General features: G+C 36.8%; 1 protein-coding gene and 1 pseudogene across 1 annotated transcript in view; one reads left to right on the top strand and one right to left on the bottom strand.

The window, feature by feature from the left end:
* The window catches only part of DNAAF11 (dynein axonemal assembly factor 11), a 105262-nt gene that overhangs the window by 26509 nt on the left and 53632 nt on the right, over positions 1 to 25121 (bottom strand). The window contains exons 7-10 of the mRNA XM_043978462.1: positions 22152 to 22229; positions 13114 to 13179; positions 10721 to 10790; positions 4389 to 4484 (exon numbers count right to left, since the gene is read on the bottom strand). Coding sequence (XP_043834397.1) covers positions 4389 to 4484; positions 10721 to 10790; positions 13114 to 13179; positions 22152 to 22229 — 310 coding nt within the window. The remainder of the gene's footprint in view (positions 1 to 4388; positions 4485 to 10720; positions 10791 to 13113; positions 13180 to 22151; positions 22230 to 25121) is intronic.
* On the top strand, positions 6474 to 7250 carry LOC122736721 (annotated as a pseudogene).

Here is a 25121-nt window from a genome sequence, read left to right as displayed (position 1 = left end):
CAGCGTCACTTCCTGACGCCAAAGAAAAGACTCCTGGTCTTGCCCTCAAAGACCTTCGCTTCATGGGCAGAACTCTTCTACAGTAAGTCTCCAGCAGGTGGCGTCATTCCAATCGTTACACCTGCTTCCTCCATAATTTTCCTGATTCACAATTCTGATCACACCATTCCTCTCTACTCAGAAATCTCCAATGGTTCCTCACTGACTATTGAAGAACATATAAGCTTAAAGCTCTGAAACTGAATACCTTTCACAATCTGGCCACCCTTGGCTCACACTTCTCTCCCTCCTGTCCTCTCTATTCCGACCAAACTGAATTTCTCATTGCTTGCATTCTTGGCATGCTGATATGGCAAATGTTTCATCAAGGGTTTTTAACTATGAGGCTTATGATGGGGGAAAAATGTGAGGGAAAGAGGAAAAGAGACTGACAGATGCATTGACAGGAACTACAACGGGCAATCCCCTTTGGCAAGTAGACCTTCTAGAACAGAGGCACATAGGGAAGAAGGGATAAAAGGAAAAGGTAATTTCATCAGTTCCTCGTATCTTAGGGCTTGGTCATCTCACATAGGTGTCAGGTTTCCGAGCATATCAAATGCAGTCCTCTGGACATCTCTCCACTTAGGTATTATGGAATGGGTGGGGTTTCAGAGCAGCTTCTAGTAGATTTGTTTCCAAATGTCTTTTTCTGTAAAGATCTCTTACAAAGTAGATCTTAATTCAAGTTTGAAGGGAGAATTTAAAAAGAATCTATGAGAATCTCATCTGAAGAATGAGTCTTTTTAGTTATAAATTTGATATCTGTCAATATAGTTATATAAACCAAAGCTAAAAGGTGCCTTTTAAATTGGCATAGACTCCACCATCATTTAACTTCTGGTGTTCATCAATGTCATTCTTCACCTCAGATTCAAGTTCCAGAAAGGGAAGGAACTTCAGTTTATCTTCTGTATTTGCTTTGTGATGTAGTTTAGCAAATTGTCATGATGATGCATTTAGGATGTTTGAATACAAATTGAAAAAAGAGAAAATTCCGAACCTAATTTTTATATATGTCATATGTAATTCTTTAATCTTACTATTTTTATTTTTAACATTTTCACCAAAATCCAAATTTTCATTCTAGCTATTATTGTTATTTATTTTAGTTATTTTCTCTTAGCTTCTCATTATACTTTATCCAATGCACTTAATGTCATTATTTAATAAGAAATCCCATCTCTATACTTGCATATACCTTCATTATCTGCTAATACTGTATCAACTCCTCTATGGTACCCATTCTGAACACAATCTATAGCTCATGAATCTACATAGGTACCTTAAATAGGCAGCCAGAGGACACAATTAGTTCAAAGCAAGGCATTTACTTAAATAGCATAACATAAACAGTAGTAACAAAATATTTCCCCAATAAATATGGAGCAAGATTTCCCATAGCATCATTGGAAGAGTGAACACACATGTAGGGAATGTACATGATCAAGGCAACTCACACCTCTAGCACCACAGGACCTCCAAGTCCTTTCTTTTCTCATGGTGTCCTCACAATGCTGCCCCAGAATGCAGCATCTCTGCTGGACAGGTCACACTCCACTGGATTCCCTGAACCTCCTTTTCTCCCCAGGTCAATCCATTTCTTTACTTGGCTTCTCCAAGGCTTCTCTCTGAAGGGTACAAGATCTCCTACTGAGTAAGCTGCTTCACTTCAAGATGCCATTGCTTAGGGGAAGGGGGAAGAGAGAATGATCCCTGCTCCATTTCTCAGGTACATGGGAAAAGGCTGAGTGATTCCCTCTCCAGTGCTGCATTCTTCCACAGCTGGCTCACTTTCTGATTTCTAGAAGTTATCTCTCTCCAGTCCCAGAGACAGCTCTCTTGATGGCAGTAACCTCTCTACCTACTGACTCCAGCTGGTTTAGATGTCTTTAAAGGTCACTAGGAATGTGACTGTCCCTTTAGTTAGCCAACAGCTGCCTGATAATTGCATCAAGTTAATAGGGGACTATCTTCCTACCTCCTAAAAAAAGCAAGGATGTGTGAAAACTCTTCTACACTTCCTTAGAGGTTGCCAATTGGCCACTTTCAGTTTAACACCCTTAATAATCTGCTAAAAGGTCCAATCAGGGTGTGAGCCACTCAAGGTCTCACATTTTAACCAAGTGCAGTGATACTCGAAATAGGAAAGGGGTCCAGCCCTTTACTTTCTGCAATCTCATCAAGTGGTCTCTAGGTGCCAAACTGATCAAGAGTCCCATGAACAACCCTCTACTACAATATTACCATATGCTATATCAGAAAGGCTCATCATTTCTAAAAGCAAATATAAGAAGAAATGGTCTAGCATGCTGTAGAAGATGTAATTACAAATTTAGATATATATATATGTATGTATAATATAGTCATTTATAATATATACCCTACATAAATATTCTATATACATGTATATAGAAAGAAAATGTCCTAACTAAAAGAACATCATAAATGTATATAAAGAATCAAATAACATAAAGCAAACAAACTCTGAACGTATTTGACATTCAAGAACAAAACAGAAATGTGAAAAACAGCTCTGATGTCAAGAAAAGATAAAATTATGAAAATGAAACAAGGTAACAAGATTCCTCAATTATAAACAACTCCCTAAGAGTGAATTAAGCATTTCTGGAAGCCAGATAAATTATTTCAAGGAAATAAAATGGTATTTTAAGCCACTAAAGGAGGTATTTATTAATTGTATCCAATGAGTTTATAAAATGACTAAATCACTTTTGGGGTATAGTGTCCACAATGAGGGAATATGATTCACTAATCATAGTAATTATGATAATAGCAAATTTCCATTATCACTTCTTCTAGTCATATGGCTTTCCTAATTCAGGAAATTAGGAAATTTTCTACATGACTCCAGAGGGGAGAATTAGAAACAATGAGTAGAATTTGTAGAGGTAAATTATGCTGGATTTAAAGGGAAAAAAAATTCTTAATTAGAGCTGCCCCAAAGTAGAATGGCCTGCCTTGGAAAATTAGTGGGTTTTGGGGCAGCTAGGTGGCGCAGTGGATAGAGCACCAGCCCTGGAGTCAGGAGTACCTGAGTTCAAATCCGGCCTCAGACACTTGATGCTTACTAGCTGTGTGACCCTGGGCAAGTCACTTAACCCCAATTACCTCACTAAAAAAAAAAAATAGTGGGTTTCTTATTCCTGGAGGGCCTTCAAGTTGAGACTAGATGACTAATCAGGGATATCATAGAAAAAAAATCCTGACTAGGTCAAAAGATGAGACACAACATGTCCAAAAAAGTGAACTGATTATCTTTCCCCTTAAACCAAAAAGTCTTAATCTTTTTTGTGTGTCCTGGAGCCCTTTGGTAAAATGTTGAAACCTATGGACCTCTTCTCAAACTAATATTTCTAAATACATGGGCAAATTCATGGGTTATAAAAGAAACCAATTATATTGAAATAGTTGTCATTTTTTTTTAAAAAATCAAGAATCCTTGTTTTAGGACAAAAGATAATAAGTTCATTTTTGGACATGTTACAATTGTAGCATCTCTTCTGTAGCTACCTTCCTTATCTCCCACTCACACTGGTGATGTAGCACCCTAGAAGGTATCCACCTACATCCCATAGAGCTATAGGAGTAGCATGAGTATCTTGTTTAAAATGAACCTAAATAACTAAAACAAATTACTTTTCTGCATTTTTTGTCTTTGAAACTTTTAGGGTTTTCTGCAACATACCAAAGTATAAATCTTAAAATATACATTTTCCTGTCCATGTCATGTAAAATTCTTGGAAGAAATATATGTTAATTAAATCCTTTACCTTAAATTTCTATAGCAATAAAAGGAGGAAGGGACTAGATGATGTCCAGTGGAAAGAGGATCAGTGGGTTTAAATCCCAACTCTATTTCTTACTATCTGTCTCACTTAATTTTCGTGGTTCTCGGTTTTTTCATCTGTAAAATGAAGGGATTAAACCAGATGGCTCCTGAAGTTCCTTCTAGCTCTAAATCTAAGATCCTATAATCTTATATATTAAATGTCCTTTTCAGCTCTAACTTTCTATCACTTTATTTTAATAGCATTAAATATGGGAAGCTGAGTTCCTTTAGCTAATATGATACTCAGCTTCATAGGATTCCCAAGGTCATAGATTTAGGGTGGGAAGGAACCTTAGAGATCTGGTCCAAACCACTCTTTAAACAGATCAGGAAACGAAGGTTCAAAAAGTTTAAGTGGATTGTCCAAGGTCACACTCATTTATTTCAGAGTAGGGATTTGAATTGAGGCCCTGTGTGCCTCCATTTTAATCTCTGTTTCTTCATAGAGCTGCAGATTTTGAAGACTATCTTTGTCTGAAATCAATCCATTACTGACCTTTGGCATGGTGATCACCAAGTGTCCAGTTGTCTGAGATCTTTGAGCAGAACTACTATCAGGTTTCACTTCGGCAGGAAGTACAAGTTGAAATGGCTGAAAACAAACCAAGAGAAAATGGATGGTTTATTTTAACAGGTATGTCCAAAGTTTCTCTCTCAAATCTAAAAACAATTTTTTACCCACTTAGTAAAAATTGCCTATAAGTCTGTATTCACTTGAACAGTTGGTCTTGACTGTAATAATGGGGTATTTTGATCCATTTGGCTGTTTTTCAGACTGTCAAACATTAATTTAAGTATGAAAACAGAGCCTCCAAATATGTACATAAGAGTTTCATAGCTAAACTCTACCCATAATACATGTTAAATACTTCAAGCTTCCTTTTTGTTTTTTTCAGTATGGATATTGCCACCACCAATTTAGATCGCAATCCTTTAGCTTTTGGTCAGTGTGGGTTTCTGTGGTGCTCCCAAATTCGTTACTCTGTGGCTAATCAGATGATGAACTTCTCCGAAAATTGCTTCATGGGTGCTTGGATGACAGACATACTACCTATCAGTTATGGGTGGGCCTAGAAGACCCTTAGGTCCCTTCCAACTCTGAAGGGCTATGATTCTTTGATGCATCATAGGGTACAGACAAAGCCTTTCTAGGTTGGGGAGGAGGGGCTGGTCAAAGCTCAAGATCCACTGGGATAACTATCCAGAACTCCCCCCACCTGCATCACCTCTGAGCTATGCTGCAAACTTAGAATAGGAGTTTATTGGCAGTTAAATCTAAATACATGTCAATATTTGTTTTTAAAATCTTCATTAAAATAAGAGATTTTGCACTGTTATTATTAGAAGGTGTTATTGGGGGAATGGGCGGGGCCAAGATAGCAGAGTAGAAGAAGCACTATAGCCAAGCTCTGAAAATTTCCAAAGTCCCAGAACTAGTTCAAAAAACAGAGCATGAAAAAGCCTGAAGTTTGGGATATTCCCTCCCCAACCCCCAGGTAAACAGAGCCAAACTTAAACATGATGGTCGAAGTCAAGAAATAGGCTAGAAAATTGAGCAAATGAATGAATGAATGAACAACTGAATGAACTGACCATATGGTAATAAAGAATATCAAGTCACAAACTCAGAAGACAATGATATCAAAGTAGCTATAAACAAAACCTCAAAGAAAAAGGCATACTGGACACAAACCCAACACAAATTGCTGGAAGAGTTTTAAAAAATTATTTTAAAAATCAAATAAGAGTAGTAGAGGAAAATTGGGAAAATAAATGAGAGCAATGCAAGAAAATTATGAAAAGACAATTAACAACTTGGTGAAAGAGGAACAAAAATTATTGAAGAAAATGACATTTAAAAAAAAACACCTAGGGGCAGCTAGGTGGCGCAGTGGATACAGCACCGGCCCTGGATTCAGGAGGACCTAAGTTCAAATCTGACCTCAGACCCTTGACACTAGCTGTGTGACCCTGGGCAAGTCACTTGACCCCAATTGCCTCACCAAAAAAAAAAAAAAAAAACCCCATTTTTAAAAACCCACCTAGAATTGGCCAAATAGTAAAAGAGATGCAAAAGCTCACTGAATAAAATAATTCCTTGAAAATATGAAAAAACATGAAATATCTCATTAGAAAAACAACTGATTGGGGCTGCTAGGTGGCACAGTGGATGAAGCACCAGCCCTGGATTCAGGAGTACCTGAGTTCAAATACAGCCTCAGACACTTGACACTAATGAGCTGTGTGACCCTGGGCAAGTCACTTAACCCCCATTGCCCCGCAAAACAAAACAAAACAAACAAGCAAAAAAAAAAAAAAAAAAACCCTGATCTACAAAATAGACTGAGAATAATTTAAGAATTATTGGACTACCTGAAAGCCATGAAAGAAATAGCCTACTCATCATCTTTCAAGAAATTATGGCCCCCATCTCAGTCCCCCTTGCTCCCCACCTTGGCCACCATGTTTTCTGACCAGGCCCGTCTTTGGCTTCCCCCATAAGGAAATGGTCAGGGAGCACCAAGGACCCCTGGGTCCATCGCTACTACAGAACCCAAGCTAACAAAGCTGGAGGGAAGTCATGGGGTCTAGCAGTAACTGGTTGTCCAGAGTGAATGTCATACTGGTGATGGCCTAAGGGAGCTTGGTATTTGTGCTGCTCTCCATTTTTGTGAAGAGACCAATCATGCATTTTGCTATGAAGTCTCACAGAGGCCCTCACATCCCCATGGGGCACAGCACTCCCAAGGATCTGAAGGAAGAGACTGATATCCGACTATCCAAGGTCCAGGATGTAAAATATGAACCCAAGCTTCTTGAAGAGGATGTCAGACTTTTGCAGCTGGAGACACCAAGAAAGCAACATTGCTACAACTACCTGTACAGGATGAAAGCACTGGATGCCATTCATGCTTCTAAGATCCCATTCCATTCAGAAGGCCGGCAAGCTCATTCCCTGATGGTCAAAAAATTCCAATCCTATCTGCTGGAGCTTTGGAACACAAGTACCCCCTTTAAGAGTGTCCAAAAAGCTCTCATTGATACCCTGCTAGATGGCTATGAGACAGCAAGATATGGAACTGGCATCTTTGGCCAAACTGAATATCCGCACTCTCAGGAAGCACCGAGTGAACTGGCTGCCACGTGAGTTGTCAAAGCCTGTGGTGGGAGCTACCAGTGGCAGCACCAGTGGCAGCTAAGGTTCTAATACAGTCTCCTGAAGTTTCCTCCCCAACAACTCTCCAGATCACCTATCTGCCCTCCAGCCAAAAGAGTAAAAGAGCCAAGCACTTCCTCGGAGCTGAAGAGTTTTAAGGATAAGTACAACACACTGGAGAGAACCTCTGACTGCATTTAGGGATAGCCATAGCCAATATGGCTCCAGTAGGAGAATCCAGTCTCAGTACCCAGAGACTTCTCCAGGGCAGGAGACACAGCAGCACTGAACAGCACTGATAGCATGTCCTTCCTTAGATTATCCCACTGCTCTGTTGAAGAATTTCAGCTCCTTGAGACCCTCTTTCACTCTCCAATAGCGTTTCTATAGAGTTGAATCCCCCATTATCCCTCTGTCTGTGTCACTTCCTCCTTACCCCAACTTGTTTTTGATCACGGTTATTTTTTGCCCTCTCCCAAAGTCAATTTTATCCTAAATAGGTTAGTGGGGGTGGGGGAGGGGTGCTCATGATGTTAGAAATGGACACCACAGAGCCCCTGTCTTACCCACTTGGATAGGAACTCTAGCCCATGAACATGTCATTTAAAGTTGTAGAGTAAAAAAGGCAGATGGGAGCTAGGAGATTGTACTTAAACCAAGCACTGTTGATATTTGTGTTGTGTATTTTGCACTGCCTTGCTTCACATACTGTGACTGAGGGAAACTGTTGTGATAAAGGCACTAATTCCATATTCCCCCAATAAGTTGCTGCATTGGTCTGACTTTATAAACTGGTTGTTTAATAAAAACAGCTTTAAAAATAAAAATAAAATGAAAAAAGAAACTATGAAGGAAAACTATCCCAATATCCTAAAACCAGAGGGTAAAATAGAAATGGAAAGAATTCACTACCTCCCTCCTGAAAGAGGTCCCAAATAAGAACTCCCAGGAACATTGTGGCCAAATTCTAGAGCTCCCAGGGCAAAGAGAAAATACTTCAAGAAGCCAGAAATAAACCACTCAAGGAGCCATAGTCAGGATCACATAAGATTTAGCAGCTACCACATTAAAGGTACAGAAGCCTGAGAATATGATATTCCATGGCTAGGATTACAACCAAGTATAACCTACCAAGCAGAACTAAGTCTAATACTTCAGAGACCAAAATGGATATTTAATCAAATAGAGGACTTTCTCAAACATTCCTGATGAAAAGAACAGAGATGAATAGAAAATCTGACTTTCAAATACAAGACTCAAGAGAAGCATATAAAGGTAAACATGAAAGAGAAATCAAGAGAGACTCAAAAAGATTAAACTATTTACATTCCTATATGGGAAGATGATTCATGTAACTCCTAAGAACTTTATCACTATTAGGGCAACTAAAAGGACTCTACATAGAGGGCATGGTAGCATGTCAATTGTATTAGGAAGATCTCAGGGGAAGAAACAGATGCATGAGAAAGAGAGATGAATTGGAAGAAGGGTTAAGGGAAAGGAAGAATGGGAGACATTATCTCAAACAAAAGAGGCATTAAAAGAAAATCTTTTATAGGTTTTAGCAGCTCTTTTTGTGGTGCCAAAGAATTGGAAATTGAGGACATGTCCATCGCCTGAGAAATAGTTTAACAAGTTATGATATATGATCATGATAGAATACTATTTTTCTATAAGAAATGACAAGGGGGATGGTTTCAGAAAAACTTGGGAAGAACTATAGGATTGATACAACAGAAACAAGAAATCATTGTTTATTTGTTTTATTTTTTTTATTTTTGGTGAGGCAATTGGGGTTAAGTGACTTGCCCAGGGTCACACAGCCAGTAAGTGTTAAGTGTCTGAGGCCGGATTTGAACTCAGGTCCTCCTGAATCCAGGGACGGTGCTTTATCCACTGCACCACCTAGCCGCCCCCAACAAGAGATCATTGTTAACCAACAACAGCAATACTATAGCAACAATCAACTGTGAAAGACTTAGCTACTCTGATCCAGACAATAATCCAAGATAATTCCAAAGGACTCATGATGAAAAATACTATCCATTTCCAGAGAGAAAACTGATGAACTCTGAGTATAGATTGAAACATGCTGTTTCCACTGTCTTAATTTTTATTGCTTTTGTTAGTTTGTTTTGCAACATGGCTAATAAGGAAATACATTTTGCATGACTTCATGTCTATAATTGATGTCATATTGTTTGCCTTTTCAATGAATGGGGAAGGAACTAGCAGGAAGGGGGGAGTTTAGAAGTAAAAATTTTTAAATGAATATAAAAATAAATATTTTTAAGAAATATTATTAGCTAAAATTATTTTTCAATGCTTTCTATAAATTAAAAATCTAAACATGGAATGCAGTACATTATTTAATTCATAACAAATCACTTTAAATTATTTTTATGCAAAATTTGTATGTCAACATTATTACAGTACAAAGTGATTAGGTAAACATATTTAAAGAAACTATGAAGCTCTAAATTTTTTTTTTTTTAGTGAGGCAATTGGGGTTAAGTGACTTGCCCAGGGTCACACATCTAGTAAGTGTTAAGTGTCTGAGGCCGCATTTGAACTCAGGTACTCCTGACTTCAGGGCCGGTGCTCTATCCACTGTGCCACCTAGCTGCCCCAGCTCTAAAATTTCTAGCAGCCACTAATTGTAATTGCCAGTATAATAAACATTGGTTCCCTAAACAACTATAGTATGCTTTATTAACTTGGTTGATGATTTTTCTAGTTTAACTAAACTTATCTAAGGGCAACATCATTCTTTAAAACAAAGTACATTTATTTAAGGATTTGATTTTTTTGAGCTAGTATTCTCTTTCCCAAAAACCTTCCCTATTTCCAAATTCCCCTATTACTTTTGAGGGCACCATCTTTCTTCTAGTCATCTGGGTTCACATCCTAGGTGTCATCCTTAACTTCTCACTAGCAGTCACCTCACATATTCAAGTCTCTTATATTTCTATCTTCAAAACATTTCTCATATATGTCCCTTTCTCTCAAATCACATAGCCATCACCCTAGCATAGGCCCTCATCAATTCATGCTTAAACTATTACCACAGCCTTTTGTTGGTCTCCCAGCCTCAAGTTCCTCCCCACACAAAAGCATCCTCCACCCAGCCACCAAAGGTATCTTCCTTTAAAGTGCAGGTCTGACCATGTCACCCTCCCATTCCCCTCAAACTCCAGTGGTTTCTTATTACCTCCAGGATCAAATATATAGTCCACTCCATTTAGCATTTGAAGCTCTTAACAATCTGGTCCTTCCCCATCTTTCTAGTCTTATTCTTTACCCCCCTCCACATACTCTGTGATCTAGCTACAATGGCCTTTTGGCTGTTCCTTGTATATGACACTGTCTCTTGACTGCGTCTTTTCACCGACTGTCCCCCATGCCCATAATAGTCTCCCTTCTTATCTCTACCTCTTGACTTCCCTGGCTTCCTTTACGACTCAGCTCCAATTTCTTTCTTCTGAAAGTCATCTTTCTACATCTCCTTTCCCCAATCCTTTACTAGTTGTCTTGTATATACAATATTTGTGTGTCTCCTCACCCATAAGAACATGAGCTCCTTGAGGACAGAAGCTGTTTACACAGTAAGGGCTTAATAAATACTTGTGGACTTCCTAGTTGATCATACCATTATGTAAATTCATACCTACCTTACCCTTGACCATTACTCGGACGTAAGTGGGCTGTACATCAACATCAATTAGAGAAGTATCCATGAACCTTCAGAATTAAATATATTAAAAAGTTGTCATTCTTATAAAAATTAAGTATATAGAAATGTTCATCTAAATATTCATGAGTAATTATAAATGAAGTAAATTAAATTCTATTCAATTAAACAAATATTATATTATTATGATATTTAATTTTTATTATGGTGACCAGTTCTCAAAATATAAGTCTCAAGTCAAAGTGCCAAGAAAATTTCAGATTGAAATGAGCTCAATTTAATGGTAACTCCAGTTTTAGAACCATTAATATACTTGTCTTTTATTTTTCATCCCCAAATATGAGATCCTAACAACAAAGATAAACGTTTTTATTTTGTGAATATATTATTTTATTTCCCTTAACCTTGGAATGAAGTAGCCACAAGTCTTCCCATAAGACCACTGGTTCTACTACTTTTCAGCCAGTCATCTTGTATATAATTAATAGCAGATTCCTCAATACTGCTTCAGCACTATCAATAAAGTGGCTTCTCCTCCTATACCTGAAATAACACCTATCAGAATCAGTACAAGGTAAGAAGGTCAGATCGCCTAATCTGTTTATATGTCAATGTTAGAATTTCATTGCATACAGTAGAACATTCATATATGTAAGTTTTAGACGATTGCTTTACTCAAGTACCTCATAATATGTCCAATCAATTTTATAGGCATTAGATTAAGTGTGGAAAGTCCTTCAAACTCTAGTGATATTACACAAGAATTATATTCAGAAAGGCCAAGAAAACTTGGATGTGCTCTGGGAATCATCTACAGACTATCAAGTAATTTGAGAACGGATGGATTTGAGAGTCTTGATCAAGTATGGTATTACCTCAGGGAAGAAAAGTAGGAGTAAGCTGTGGCAAAGAAAGGTGATACCAAGGAAAGTCATCAACTCTATGGACACCTCAGGTAAGATGTAGGCTGAGGAAGTCCCAAGGAAAGGTTAGCTCTGTGAATGTGCATAAACTATAATATCATCGGCTACTTTGTTACCCAAATATTTCTGGTAAACTTAATCTTGCTTTAACCACAAAGAAGTCAGAATTAACTAGAGAGAAATATAAATTTAAAATAAAAAAGCCCAACTGCTGATTAAATGTTGGGAATTTTCTTAACAGTTGTGACTAAACAGAACTTTCCCTTTAACATAAATTCCCTAAAGCTGAAGAGGAAGGAATCATGTGGACCTTATGGTTATATTGCCACCTGGGCCTAAAACTTAGGTAATTATTTTAATGAGGGTTAAGTGACTTGCCCAGGGTCACACAGCTAGTAAGTGTCAAGTGTCTGAAGCCAGATTTGAACTCAAATCCTCCTGAATCCAGGACCAGTGCTTTATCTACTGTGCCACCTAACTGCCCCCAATCATTAAAGGTCTTTAAGCAAAGGTTGGAAGAGCACTTACTGGATATGTTACATGGATTCTTATTCGAGCATGTACTGGACTGGATAACTCTGAAATGTCTACCAATGAGAGAGAGAGAAAGAAAGAGAGAGAGAGAGAGAGAGAGAGAGAGAGAGAGAGAGAGAGAGAGCGAGCACTCAATTAGGGACCTTGTTGCTCATGTCATGAAACTGGCCAATGTCATTCTCAAGGAAGGTATGATGAGGATAAGAGAGAACTGAAAGATACTCGTGACAGGGTGAATCATTATGTTCATATTGGTCCTTGAGTGTTCTGGGTTTCTTTCCTTGTGTATATATTCTCTGTGGCCCCCTGCAGCATCTATTCAATACAAAAAGGCATTGATGTATGGGGGGCGGCTAGGTGGCGCAGTGAATAAAGCACCAGCCCTGGATTCAGGAGTACCTGAGTTCAAATCCAGTCTCAGACATTTGACACTTACTAGCTGTGTGACCCTGAGCAAGTCACTTAACCCCCATTGCCCCTCAAAAAAACCAAAAACAACAACCAAAAAAAAAACCCACCTCAAAAATCTATAAGGCAAAGAAAATAGAAATTATGGGATGTATGGTCTGGTCAGCCTTTGTGTTGCCTAAAAGTGTGTATTGGAAAAGCTACTGTTACCTCTCTGGGGCTGTAGTGGCAGGCAGTGCAAGGACCAAAGTAAGGTAAACATTGGGAGAACTGGACAATATCACAAGTAGCAAACCTCAAAATCAGTTAGATACTAAATATTTGAAGCTCCACCATCTCCCTATTGGAAAGTCTAACCCAGAGGCTTTAGCCTCTAATATTGAATCACCGGGGTTTGCCTATCTCAAAAGAATGACACATTTTCTGTTTTCATTTAGCTATGAAAATAAATAAAATTGCATTTATAAGTTAAGCAGCAGCACCATAAAAAGTAATAAAATACCTTTACCTATATACAGCAAGATCCAGGACAATTTGATTATTTTCTTCATCATCTTTCAAAGAAAAATCAAGCCTAGTAAAAATGGAAAAGAGAAAAAGAAACAGTTTGTTCAATAATAAATATATAGACAAACACCTCATCACATTATATTTAAAAGCAAAGCAAGATACACTACAAAAACTTCTATTAATGTGGGCATTTTAGTATTTGAACAAAAATATTTTTCTTTTATTTCCAAAACTTTACCAGAATCAAGCAAAACGTTGAAAAATTAAATTGGATTTATCTATAATTTTTTCAAACATAAAATTATGAAAACTTATAGATATATTTAATATTGGTGCAGAAATAGAGACATCTGGTGGTTAAAATTTTCCTTTTTTAATCTATTAATTTTTGCTGAAGGAATCTAGAAGGGTAATACTTTTCTGTCCATAAACATATTAGTAAGAATTTCCATATTTTTAAAATCTAGATATCATTGTATACTTTTATACACACAAGATATGAAAACTCTGATCAACACAATAAACAACCATGAATATAGAGGACCAATATATATCCTATTGTGCTTCCTGAATCTATCACTGATATATCAGTGATATATCAGGAAGCATAATAAGATATATATTTTTGGTGGAAACAATGTGGGACTTTAAGACTTTGTTTTGCTTGACTGCATAATACTAACAAGAAATTTTTTTCTTTTTCTTTTTTTTCTTTTTTTTTCAGGGCAATGAGGATTAAGTGACTTGCCCAGGGTCACACAGCTAGTAAGTGTCAAGTGTCTGAGGCCAGATTTGAACTCAGGTCCTCCTGAATCCAGGGCTGGTGCTTTATCCACTGCACCACCTAGCTGCCCTCTTTTTCTTTTTTCTTTTTAATTCAATGGGGGAGGTGAAGAGAGAAAATAGATTTTGTTAATTGAAAATTAATTGAGTTATGTGAGCAACTAGACAAATGTTTATGATCCCCATGACTTCTCAATCCTCTCATATATATATATATATATATATATATATATATATATATATATATATAAAACAAAGATATAGTAACTCAGCTATTTCCATGGTTTAGGGCACTCAGAACTCCAAAGAAGGCAAACAAACAAGAAAACAACACAACTGTCACTCACTGACCCTTAACTCACTCAGTACCCCTCCCCAACCTTCCATACTAGCAGCAGTGAGGTGCTTCTGGCAGATAACAAGGATATAGCAAAAGCTTATGTCAAAACCCACCCCAGCACCTGGTTCCCTCTCCCTCTTTCCAGTGCCTTAGAGATCCCGACTCTGAAGTACTGAATTTTATTCAGGCCTTGAGAATCTGCTTGGCCACAGCCCTTAAGGTACAAAAACCTGCTGTGGACTAAAAACCAGTAGCACCAATGTTGCAGCAATGCTTCCAGCACTGGAGAAAACAGACTCTGAACTGCCTTGCTAGGCAAGAGAGCTGAGTAACAGAGGGAGTAGGACAGATCATTAAGACAGGACACAGTATATATGCAGGGGATACGTAGCACTCTGTCAAGCCTGAGGAAAGAGTACAGCCAGTAGAGAGGTAGTTCTGACCATACAAAAGTCATTTGGGTTTGAGGACAAGACTGTTTAATTGTGAATTGCCCAGTATGGGAGGTAGCTAAGATGCTTTGAGATCCAGCCTTAATGAAAACACAATCAAGGGGAAGGGAGTCAGAAAGTGAGTGATGAGAAAAATAAACAGGATGGGGGAGACTTAAAGTACCAATATTTTGGGAAGAAAAAATATTTTCTCTAGATCTAGTAGTAAATGAGTTCGGGTATATATAAGTAAAAACTGCAAAATAAAAGTAAATGATCTAACACTTGATGAGACAGAGGACCCAGAGGAATTTGAAGAGAATATGGAACCACAACATAGCATTCCTGAGTGTTTTAAAGGATAAATGAGAATTGAGTAGAATTTATGTTCTACACAGAAAAATAATGAACACGATAGAAAAAACTTGAATTTGCAATAGCAACCTTCACTACAGAGACAAAGGATGAAACAATAGATTGGGAATGCAAATACACAGAAGTCAAGGACAAACTAGAGAAAGATAAGCAAAAACCAAGAATATTCAAAGAAAATATGCTCACTATGCATGAAAAACATAGTTGAAGACAGGTTACATAGAGAAAGGCTATAGGTCTCCAAGAAGAGCATGACAGGAAAAGGTAAAAGAATATGAGGACCTTAGACTGAATAAGGCCTATGGGATTCAGTGCTTGAAAAGTATTTTCCTGAGAATAGGGGAATTGGAATAACTGCAGGCAACTGGCACCTGAAAAAGCAGGAGGGCATGAACATAGGAAGGAAATTTCCAGGCAAAAGTAGAAAAAAGGTCTGCAAGAGATGGTCTAGATCAGTGGTGGACTATATAATCAGGAACACAGTGGGGGAGGGGTCCTCTCTGACACCTGCAATAATTGGCATTATTCTGAAAGTGAGACTCAATGGAAAAGGGGAATCCATGGGGCAAGTCCTCTGTGGCAGTGAAAGAAAGCATCTAGAGGGGAGAACATAGAATGGATACCTTGGAAGTTTGTAATATATATATATATATATATATATATATATATATATATATATATATATAAAGAAGAGAGCAAACGCGAGAGCAAGAGCAGATAATCATAAAGATCGTGAATCAGTAATTGAAAGAGAAGATGATGAAGAAAGTGAAAAAAATTCTTTTTGGAAAGGGGTGCAAAAATGAAATTCCAAAACTAATGAGAAGGACTAGCTAAAGGGGAGGAAGGGAAAGGGGAAATCTACTTCATTACTTTTCCCCTCTGCTTGAAAGGAAAAAAGAGGGGAAAGAAATCTATAATTACAAAAAAGTAATTGAGAAAAAGGGACTGGGGCAGCTAGGTGATGCAGTGGATAGAGCCCCAGCCCTGTAGTCAGGAGGACCTGAGTTCAAATCTGGCCTCAGACACTTGACACTTACTAGCTGTGTGACCTTGGGAAAGTCACGTAACCCCAATTGCCTCACCAAAAAGAGAGAGAGAGAGAGAGAGAGAGAGAGAGAGAGAGAGAGAGAGAGAGAGAGAGAAGTACTAATAAATAAAACCTTAAAGGAAGAGAGATACCAAAAGAGAAGAAAGGATCAGGAGTGAGGGGAACAGAGCAAATGGGGACAGGACCCCTTTAAAAACTTTTAAAAAATAAAGTAACTGAAGGAACATAATACTCTTTGTACAGCAGGAGAGTGAACTTGACATTGAAAAACTTCTGCACAGACAACATTAATGCATCTAGAATAAGAAGGGAAGTGACCTAAGGGGGAAAAATATATATCAAATGTCTCTGATAATGGTTTAGCACACAAGATCTATAAGCAATAAGAAATAAGAATGACTAATAGTCATCCCCCAACAGATAAATGGTCAAAGCCTATTAATAAACAGTTCTCAAAAGAAGATTTACAAGTAATCACAACCACATGAACAAATATTCCAAATCAGTAACAATGAGAATTATATACATCAAAACAGTGCCAAGGTTTTATCTAATATCTGAAAATTGGCAAAATGACCCCCCCAAAATGGCAATGCTCAATGTTGCAGAGGTTGTGGAAACATAGGCATGCTAATACATAGTTGAGTGGAGCTATAAAATTGTACTACTGTTTTGGAAAGTAGTTTAGAATTATGCAAACAATGTGACTAAAAGGTCTATACACCTTGAACCAGAGCCAACATTATTGAGCTTATACCCCAAGGCAGACAATGATAAGAAAAAAGTCTCCATATACTCCAAAATATTTGTAGCAGTGCTCTTTATGATGGCTACAAATAAGAAACATGCCCACCATTTGGGGAATGAATAAAGAAATTGTGGTACATGAATGTAATGGAATATTACTGTGCTGCAAGAAATGGTATGATGAATACAAAGAAATATGGAAAGATCTATATAAACTGATGCATGGTGAAGTAAGTAGAGCCATGAAAACAATATACACAGTAACTGCAACAATGGAAATGGAAATGACACACCAAAAAGTCAAAAGTAAATGTAACAAAATTATAAAGAATAAATGAAATTCAAATGAAGAGTTATGAAAAGATACCCCCAACCCACCCTTTGGTAAAGGTGGGAGGTCCACATGTGTTACACAATGCACATATTTCTGGACTTTTTCAATGTACTGATGATCAGTTTTGCTAAAATTTTGTTTCCTCTTCAAAAAATAGTATTTATCATCTCTGGAAGGGGTAGGAGGAGGGATGCATGGGATACTAGGGTGATTTAAAAACCAAAAACTATCAACAAGAACCTATTTTAAAAGAAACTCACTTATTTCTAATGTATAAACACAATAAAAATTTCCAGTTTTCCCTTTTGTAGCTAATATTACTTAGGTTTTTATACACTAAGTTTCCTAAATCTCAAAGATATGCATATGGAATTGCCTTACCCACATTTTCCCATCCCCCCATGCTATGTGATCTTCCACTAAATTCTGCTTTTTGTGTCCTACCAGCCTACAATTTCATCACCAGCTAGATAGAGCTCCCAAAGAGGAACACCCCTCCCTGCAGAAGTCTGGAACTTGCTCAGCTGCTCCCCAAGAATTGCCTGGAGCACTGGAAGGGTAAATGACCTGTCCAGCATTACATAGTTAGTTTGTGCCAGAGGCAAGTCAGAAATCCAGGTCCTCCTGACTCTTAAATTACACATTAAATATATTTTTTAATAAGTTGTTATTCTGTTTCTAATTCACAGAATTCTCCAAAATGCATCCCCAAATAAAATTATGGTGTATGAAATCAATTTTATAAATAGACAAAATGTACAGGAAAGGAGCTTATAATGACCTCTATAGAGAAATATTGATGTTGCGCATGTCAGTATAAACAGGCGTAGGATTTCATAATATATAGTCAATTTATGTTTTTAAGGAAATCATTTGTACTTTAGAGAACAGGTTTTGCATGAAAAAATATTTAATTCAATTAAATACACACCCCAGTGTCCTAAGCACTACCCTAGTTGCTAGGAATGTGTACAAAACTAAGATCAGGAATGGTTTCTTCCTTCACTGACCTTACATTATAGCAGGGGGTATAAGACACATAAACGCATACATATAATAAATAATAATGCATATCAAGTGCACCAGACAGATGTAAAACAAAGTACTATATGGGGTTTCAAGATAAATAAGTTGTTATATCATTAACAATGGGGACTAGGCCTGGTCTGGCAAAAGAGGTGGCATTTGATTTGGGTTTTGAAGAAAGCGAAAAAAATTGATAAGTGAAATGACAGACTAAAAAAAAAAAAAGAGCCAAGTCACACATAGGGAATAGTGTGACCACAGGCTTATAGGTGAGAAAGTTCCAACTGTGTTTGGGTACAAAGAGATAGTGGCACAGTTCAGCTGCAGGATAGGGGAGGAAGTAATATGAAATAAGGCTGAAAAGCAAAAGTGGTACCAGATTGTGGAGGGCAAAGGAAACTGATTCTGTAAGCTAGAAGGGTGTAATGGACATTTTCAAGGCTAGGATAATCCATTCATAAGGGAAATTAATACAGCAATGGAATAAAGATGAATTAGAGGAAGGAAAGAAGTATAATTTGGAACCTTTTGACAATGAAAAATAAATAATCCATTCTAGAGTGCAACAATGAAAAGATGCTGAATTCAACCAGAAAAACCGAACGCAAAGACATTTCTGAAGGAAACTATGTCACAGATGAAGTATTATTTTAAACTATCACAATATCAGGGGCAGCTAGGTGGCGCAGTGGATAAAGCACCAGCCCTGGATTCAGGAGGACCTGAGTTAAATCTGACCTCAGACACTTGACAGCTGTGTGACCCTGGGCAAGTCACTTAACCCTCATTGTCCCGCAAAAAAACAAAAACAAAAAAAAAACCTATCACAACATCTACCCAAAACAATGACTAAAGTGATCTCTCAAGATGGCATGGAACAGAGCCACCCACTGCCACAATTGTGAAAAGGAATTCACAATTTTATTTCTATTATTCATGGTTTATAAAAATTAAGCAAAAAAATCAAGATGACTTGGAAAATAGTTTTTATCTATTTATAATTCATGATATTGTAAAACATTTAGGTTTGTTTTTCAAATTCATCCTATATATACATAGCTTGTTTGTACACAGTTGTTTACATGATGTTTCCCCATTAGACTTTGAACTCCTTGAAAGCAGAGACATTCTCTCCTCTCTTAGACCCCATCACTTAGTACAGTGCCTGGCATATAGTGGGAGCTTAATAACGTTCACTAATGGACCTATGATCTCATTGATGTAGGCACTTCAGTGATTTCAATAGCAGCTTTTCACATCCTCTTCAACTTCTTAATTATATCCTCTAGTGAATCCTCCAGCATGCTGGTGGATGGCCTCTAGATCTCTTGACATTTCATGGGTATCAATGTAGCAGACAGGCTGTCCACTGATTATCCTTCTTGCTGGCCACCATACCAACCGACCTCCAGCAGCTCCCTATTGCCTCCAAGATCAAATACAAACTGTAGATTTGGCTTAAAGACCCATATAACCTTGTCCCTTCCAACCTTTCCAGTCTTCTTATGCTTTATTACCCTCCACATGATCTGTGATCTAGTCATTCTGTCAACTTTGCTGCTCTTTACATAAGACACTCTATCCCCCAACTCACTGGCTTCCCCCATCCCTGGGGGATCCTTATCTCTGCCTCCTGGCTTCTGTGACTTGTTCATGCCTCAGCTAAAATGCCATCTTCCATTAGGAAAGAAACAATTCATAATCTTCCTTAATATGAGTGCCTTCCCTCTAACATCGTTTTGCATTTATCCTGAGTGTATCTCATTTGTACACAGTTGTTTGCATGTAGTCTCCTCCTATTACATTGGAAGCTCTTTGAAGGCAGGGTCTGTTTTTGCCTTTTTCTGTATAACATCTGGCACACAATAGGACAAAGTGAAAAGAGAAAGAATCCACTGATCACCTCCTGAAATAAAAACCTCAAAAGAAAAAATCCCAGAACAATCATAGCCAAAATCCAGAGTTCCCACTTTAAAGAAAACTATTTCAAGCAGCCAGAAAGAAAGGATCCAGAAGGGATCACAAAAATCTCGGCAACTTCGACAATAAACGAGATGAAAGCATAGAATATAATATACAATAGGCAAAAGACATGGGCTTACAACCAAGAATAATTTATACTGCGAAGCTGAGGATAATTTACAAAAATGAAAAAAAGATGGATCTTTAATGGAATAGAAGACTTTCCAGCATCCCTGATGAGAAGACCAGACCTAAGGAGGAACTTTGGAAGACAAAGACAAGAGGAAAAACCTGGAAAGGTTCATTTATATTACCACAGGAAAGAGCTGGAAGGACATAAAATGCTGATATTCTAATAGAGAAGAAACAAGAGTCCCTTCAGAATAGTAATATCTTCAGAGGGTATTAAAGATATTATATAAGAAAAAACACAGAGAAACTGGGGAGGGGTTGATTGGTCCTGTTCTGAGGATTTTAAGATGGGAAAGAAAAGGAAGGGTAAATGGAAAAATAGAGTAGTGTAGAAAGGAGGAAGAAGGTAAAACTTATCATTTCTCATAATTGAGGTTCATGAGAAGAAGAGTATACAAACTTGGAGGAAGGCGTAAGGATGGGGGAAGGACTAACTTTTACCTTAACCAGACAAAGTACAATAGTATGAATAACCACACACACACACACACACACACACACATATACTCATATGCGCATGCCAAGAGGTAAGCGTAGAAATACAATAAATTCAACAGGAATTGTTCAGGCAGGAATAGGGAGTGATAGTCAAGAAGGGGGATAGTTGCAATCTAAGCCAACTTTCCTGATCTTGAAGGAAATTTTTTTTTAAGAAAAATAAAAGGAACAATATGGAAATTAGGGGGTGACTATCAATTGGGGAATATTTGAACAAGCCATTGCATATGAAATGAAGTATTATTATACAATAATAAATGACGAAATACATGGTATTATAAAATCCAAGGAAGCATGAACTAATGCAGAAGAAATTGATGCAGAAGAACAATTATATAATGAGAACATAATAACATAAAGAGAAACTTTCAAATACTAAAAACTCTAAATGAATCAATTATCAGACAACCTATTCTGAATCATGTTACCCATCTCCTGACAGATAGCTGATGCATCCATGGGAAATACATAACTTTGAATTTGGAAATGGAAAGGATTTGTTTTGTTCCAGATAAGAATTTACTATATTTTTGTAATTATAGTTTGAGCCTAATTCTTGTCCACTCTTCATATAACCTAACACTATAAATCACCAAGCATAATAATAGCATGCTATATTTAATATAAATTTATTTCCCTAGTCCAAAAAATGTTTGATGCATTTATTTCAAGTTTTTAAAATAGATTTTAGGGGATACATTCATAAGAGATATTCCAGTATCATTATTGGCTTATTCATTGCTAATTAAGAACAAATCAATTCAATGGATTTAAGCCAAACCTATCAGTGTTACAACTCAAGAGGCATGTTTATAATGTCCATCTCTAATTCTATATGTAATAGGGAGTGAAATACATACTCTGTTAGCAACATTATTTGGTTCCACAAAAACACACTACAAGGTGTTTAAAGGAGTTTCATAAAAACAATTATAAATAGACAATCTGGAAAAGTATATTACAGTGAGATTCTGTGACTTTAATGATAGGATTTGGTTATAATGTAATAGCAATATTGTTATGAAACAGTACTTGGGGCAGTCTTACATGTGGTGTGCCTATATGTTCATGGAATGTTCATGAATGTCAGCTAAATTGAATCTAATCTGGTCCTGTTTGAAAATATGGCGAATTTGTTACTTGGAAATATAGTGGGGAAATGACATTTTTCAGAGCTGCCAAACCAGTTAAAATTGACAAATTTATTCATTGCAAAGCAAACCTGTTATTAAAAAGAAAACCATGATTACAAATCCTACTAATTTTATTTCTTCAGGTTACTGTTTTTCTCACTTACTTGGGTTCATTAATATTCAAGACTCGTCCATCTGCAGTGATCAAAGTCCTAGGTGGTTTTTGTTTCTTCTTTTTGTCACTAAAAATAAACAACAGGGTGGGATAGGAAGAAGATGGAAGGAAATTCTCATTTTACTAAAGAAAATGTTAAAGGGAGTAATACCTCAGTAAAATAGTTCATAAAAAATAAATAGGAACTTCTAAATGCCACCAATATTTTAGTATCATAAGTTGCTATAATTATGTCATTTGCTTTGAAATTCAAACCAAAGAAAGATTTATATGTGGTTATATCTACATAGACAAGGCAGAATTGCAAAGTAAAGCAATTTTCTTAATTTTTTTAATAATAAACATTTTTATTTATATTTTTGAGTTCCAAATTATCCCTCCTTCCCTCCCTCTCCTCCCTTGGGCAGTAAGCAATCAGATATGGGTTATACATGTGTAATTATGTAAAACAATACCAAATTAGTCATTTTGTACAAGAAAACAAATAGAAGAAAGTGAAAAATAGCATGCTTCAGTCTGTGTTCAATAAATATCAGTTCTTTCTTTGAAGGTGGATAGTATGTTTCATAATTAGTCCTTTGGTACTGTCTTGTTATATTGCTAAAATTAGTTAAGTCATTCACAGTTCATCAAACAATATTGCTATCTCTGTGCACAATCTTCTCTTGGTTCTGCTCACTTCACTATACATCAGTTCATATAAGTCTTTCCAGGCCTTTCTGAAATCATCCTGCTTGTCATTTCTTATAGCACAATAATATTCCATCACCATTATATACCACAGTTTGTTTTGCCATTCTCCAATTGATGGGCATTCCTTTGATTTCCAATTCTTAGCCACCACAAAAAGAGCTGCCATAAATATTTTTGTACAGATAGGTCGTTTTCTCTTTTGGGGGGTTATCTTTGGGATATAAACCTAGCAGTGGTATTGCTGGATCAAAGAGTATGCACAGTTTTATAGCCTTTTGGGCATAGTTCCAAATTGCTCTACAGAACGTTTGGATCTTTTCACAACTCCACCAACAGTGGATTAGCATACCAATTTTCCTACATCCCATCCAGCATTCAATGTTTTCCTTTTTTGTTATATTTGCCACTCTGATAGGCTGAGGTGATACCTCAGAGTTGTTTTAATTTGCATTTCTCTGATCAATAGTGATCTAGCTCATTTTTCATATAGATACTTTTGATTTCTTTGTTTGAAAACTGCCTGTTCAGATCCATTGACCATTTATCAATTGGGGAATGATTTGTATTTTTATAAATTTAACTCAGTTTTCTATATAATTGAGAAATGATGCCTTTACCAGAGATACTTTGTTTCAAAAATTCTTTCCCAGTTTTCTGCTTCCTTTGTTATCTTGGTAACATTAGTTTTATTTATGCAAAAACTTTTTAATTTAATAATAATCAAAATGCTCTACTTTGCATTTTGTTTTGTTCTCTATATCTTCTTTGGTCCCTAATTCTTCCTCTGCCCATAAATCTGACAGATGTTTCCATACTCTCTTAATTTGCTTATGTACCCATTGTGCCCTTATTTTAGTATATGGTGTGAAATGTTGGTATATAACCTGGTTTCTTCCATACTGCTTTCCACTTTTCCCAGCAGTTTTTGTAAAATAATGAGTTTTTGTTCCAAAAGCTTGGATACTTGGGTTTATCATCTACTAGCTTACTATAGTCATTTACTATAGTGTAATTTCTACCTATTCTATTCCACTTGTCTATTTCTTAGACCGTACCAGATTGTTTTGATTATTACCACTTTATAATAAAGTTTTAGATCTGGTACTACTAGACTACCTTCTTTCATATTTTTTCATTGATTCCCATGATATCCTTGAGCTTTTGTTTTGCCAGATTAATTTTGTTATTATTTTTCTAGATCTATAAAATATTTTGGGGAAGCTAGGTGGCACAGTGGATACAGCACCAGCCCTGGATTCAGGAGTACCTGAGTTCAAATCCGGCCTCAGACACTTAACACTTACTAGCTGTGTGACCCTGGGCAAGTCACTTAACCCCAATTGCCCAGAAAAAAATATATATATATATATATTCATAGTTTGATGGGTATAGCACTAAATAAACTTATATAGGATTGTCATTTTTATTATATTGACTCAGCCTACCCATGAGCAATTAATATTTTTCCAATTGTTTAGATCTAACTTTGTGTGAAAAGCATTTTATAGTTCTGGTTACATAGTTCCTGGATTTGTCTTGGCAGGTAGATTCCCAAGTATTTTATACTGTCCACAGTTATTTTAAATGGAATTTCTCTATCTGTTGTGGCTGGAAAATGTTGGTAATATATAGAAATTCTTTTTGTTTGTTTGTTTGTTTGCTTGTGGGGCAATGAGGGTTAAGTGACTTGCCCAGGGTCACACAGCTAGTAAGTGTCTAGTAAGTGTCAAATTTCTGAGACCAGATTTGAACTTAGGTCCTCCTGAATCCAGGGCTAGTGCTTTATCCACTGCACCACCTAGCTGCCTCAATATATAAAAATTCTGATGATATATGTGGCTTTATTTTGTATCCTGTAACTTTGCTAAAGTTGTTAATAATTTCAAGTAGCTTTTTAGTTGATTCTCTAGGATTTTCTAAGTATAACATCATATCATCTGCAAAGAATGATACTTTTGTTTCTTCTTTACCTATTCTAATTCCTTTAATATTTTTCTTCTCTTATTGCTATAGCTAACATTTCTAGTACTAGGGAACAGTTATCCCAACAATGAGTAAGAAGCTCCCAATTCATATGGTCCCATGAGCATCCTACCTGTGGCATGAAGGGTGTGTATGCGTGTGTTTGTGTGTGTGTGCAATAACTACATGGATGGCCAAAAGAAGGAGCAAAAGCAGATTACCAACCTCAGGTTATGCCTGACATGAGTGAGGGGAAAATGGCAGCTAAAGAAAATCTATGACAGCTTTACAGACTGCTGATCCA

Source organism: Dromiciops gliroides, chromosome 1, assembly GCF_019393635.1.
Source record: "Dromiciops gliroides isolate mDroGli1 chromosome 1, mDroGli1.pri, whole genome shotgun sequence".
NCBI classification, from domain to species: domain Eukaryota; kingdom Metazoa; phylum Chordata; class Mammalia; order Microbiotheria; family Microbiotheriidae; genus Dromiciops; species Dromiciops gliroides.
This window is presented reverse-complemented; position numbering and strand designations above follow the sequence as displayed.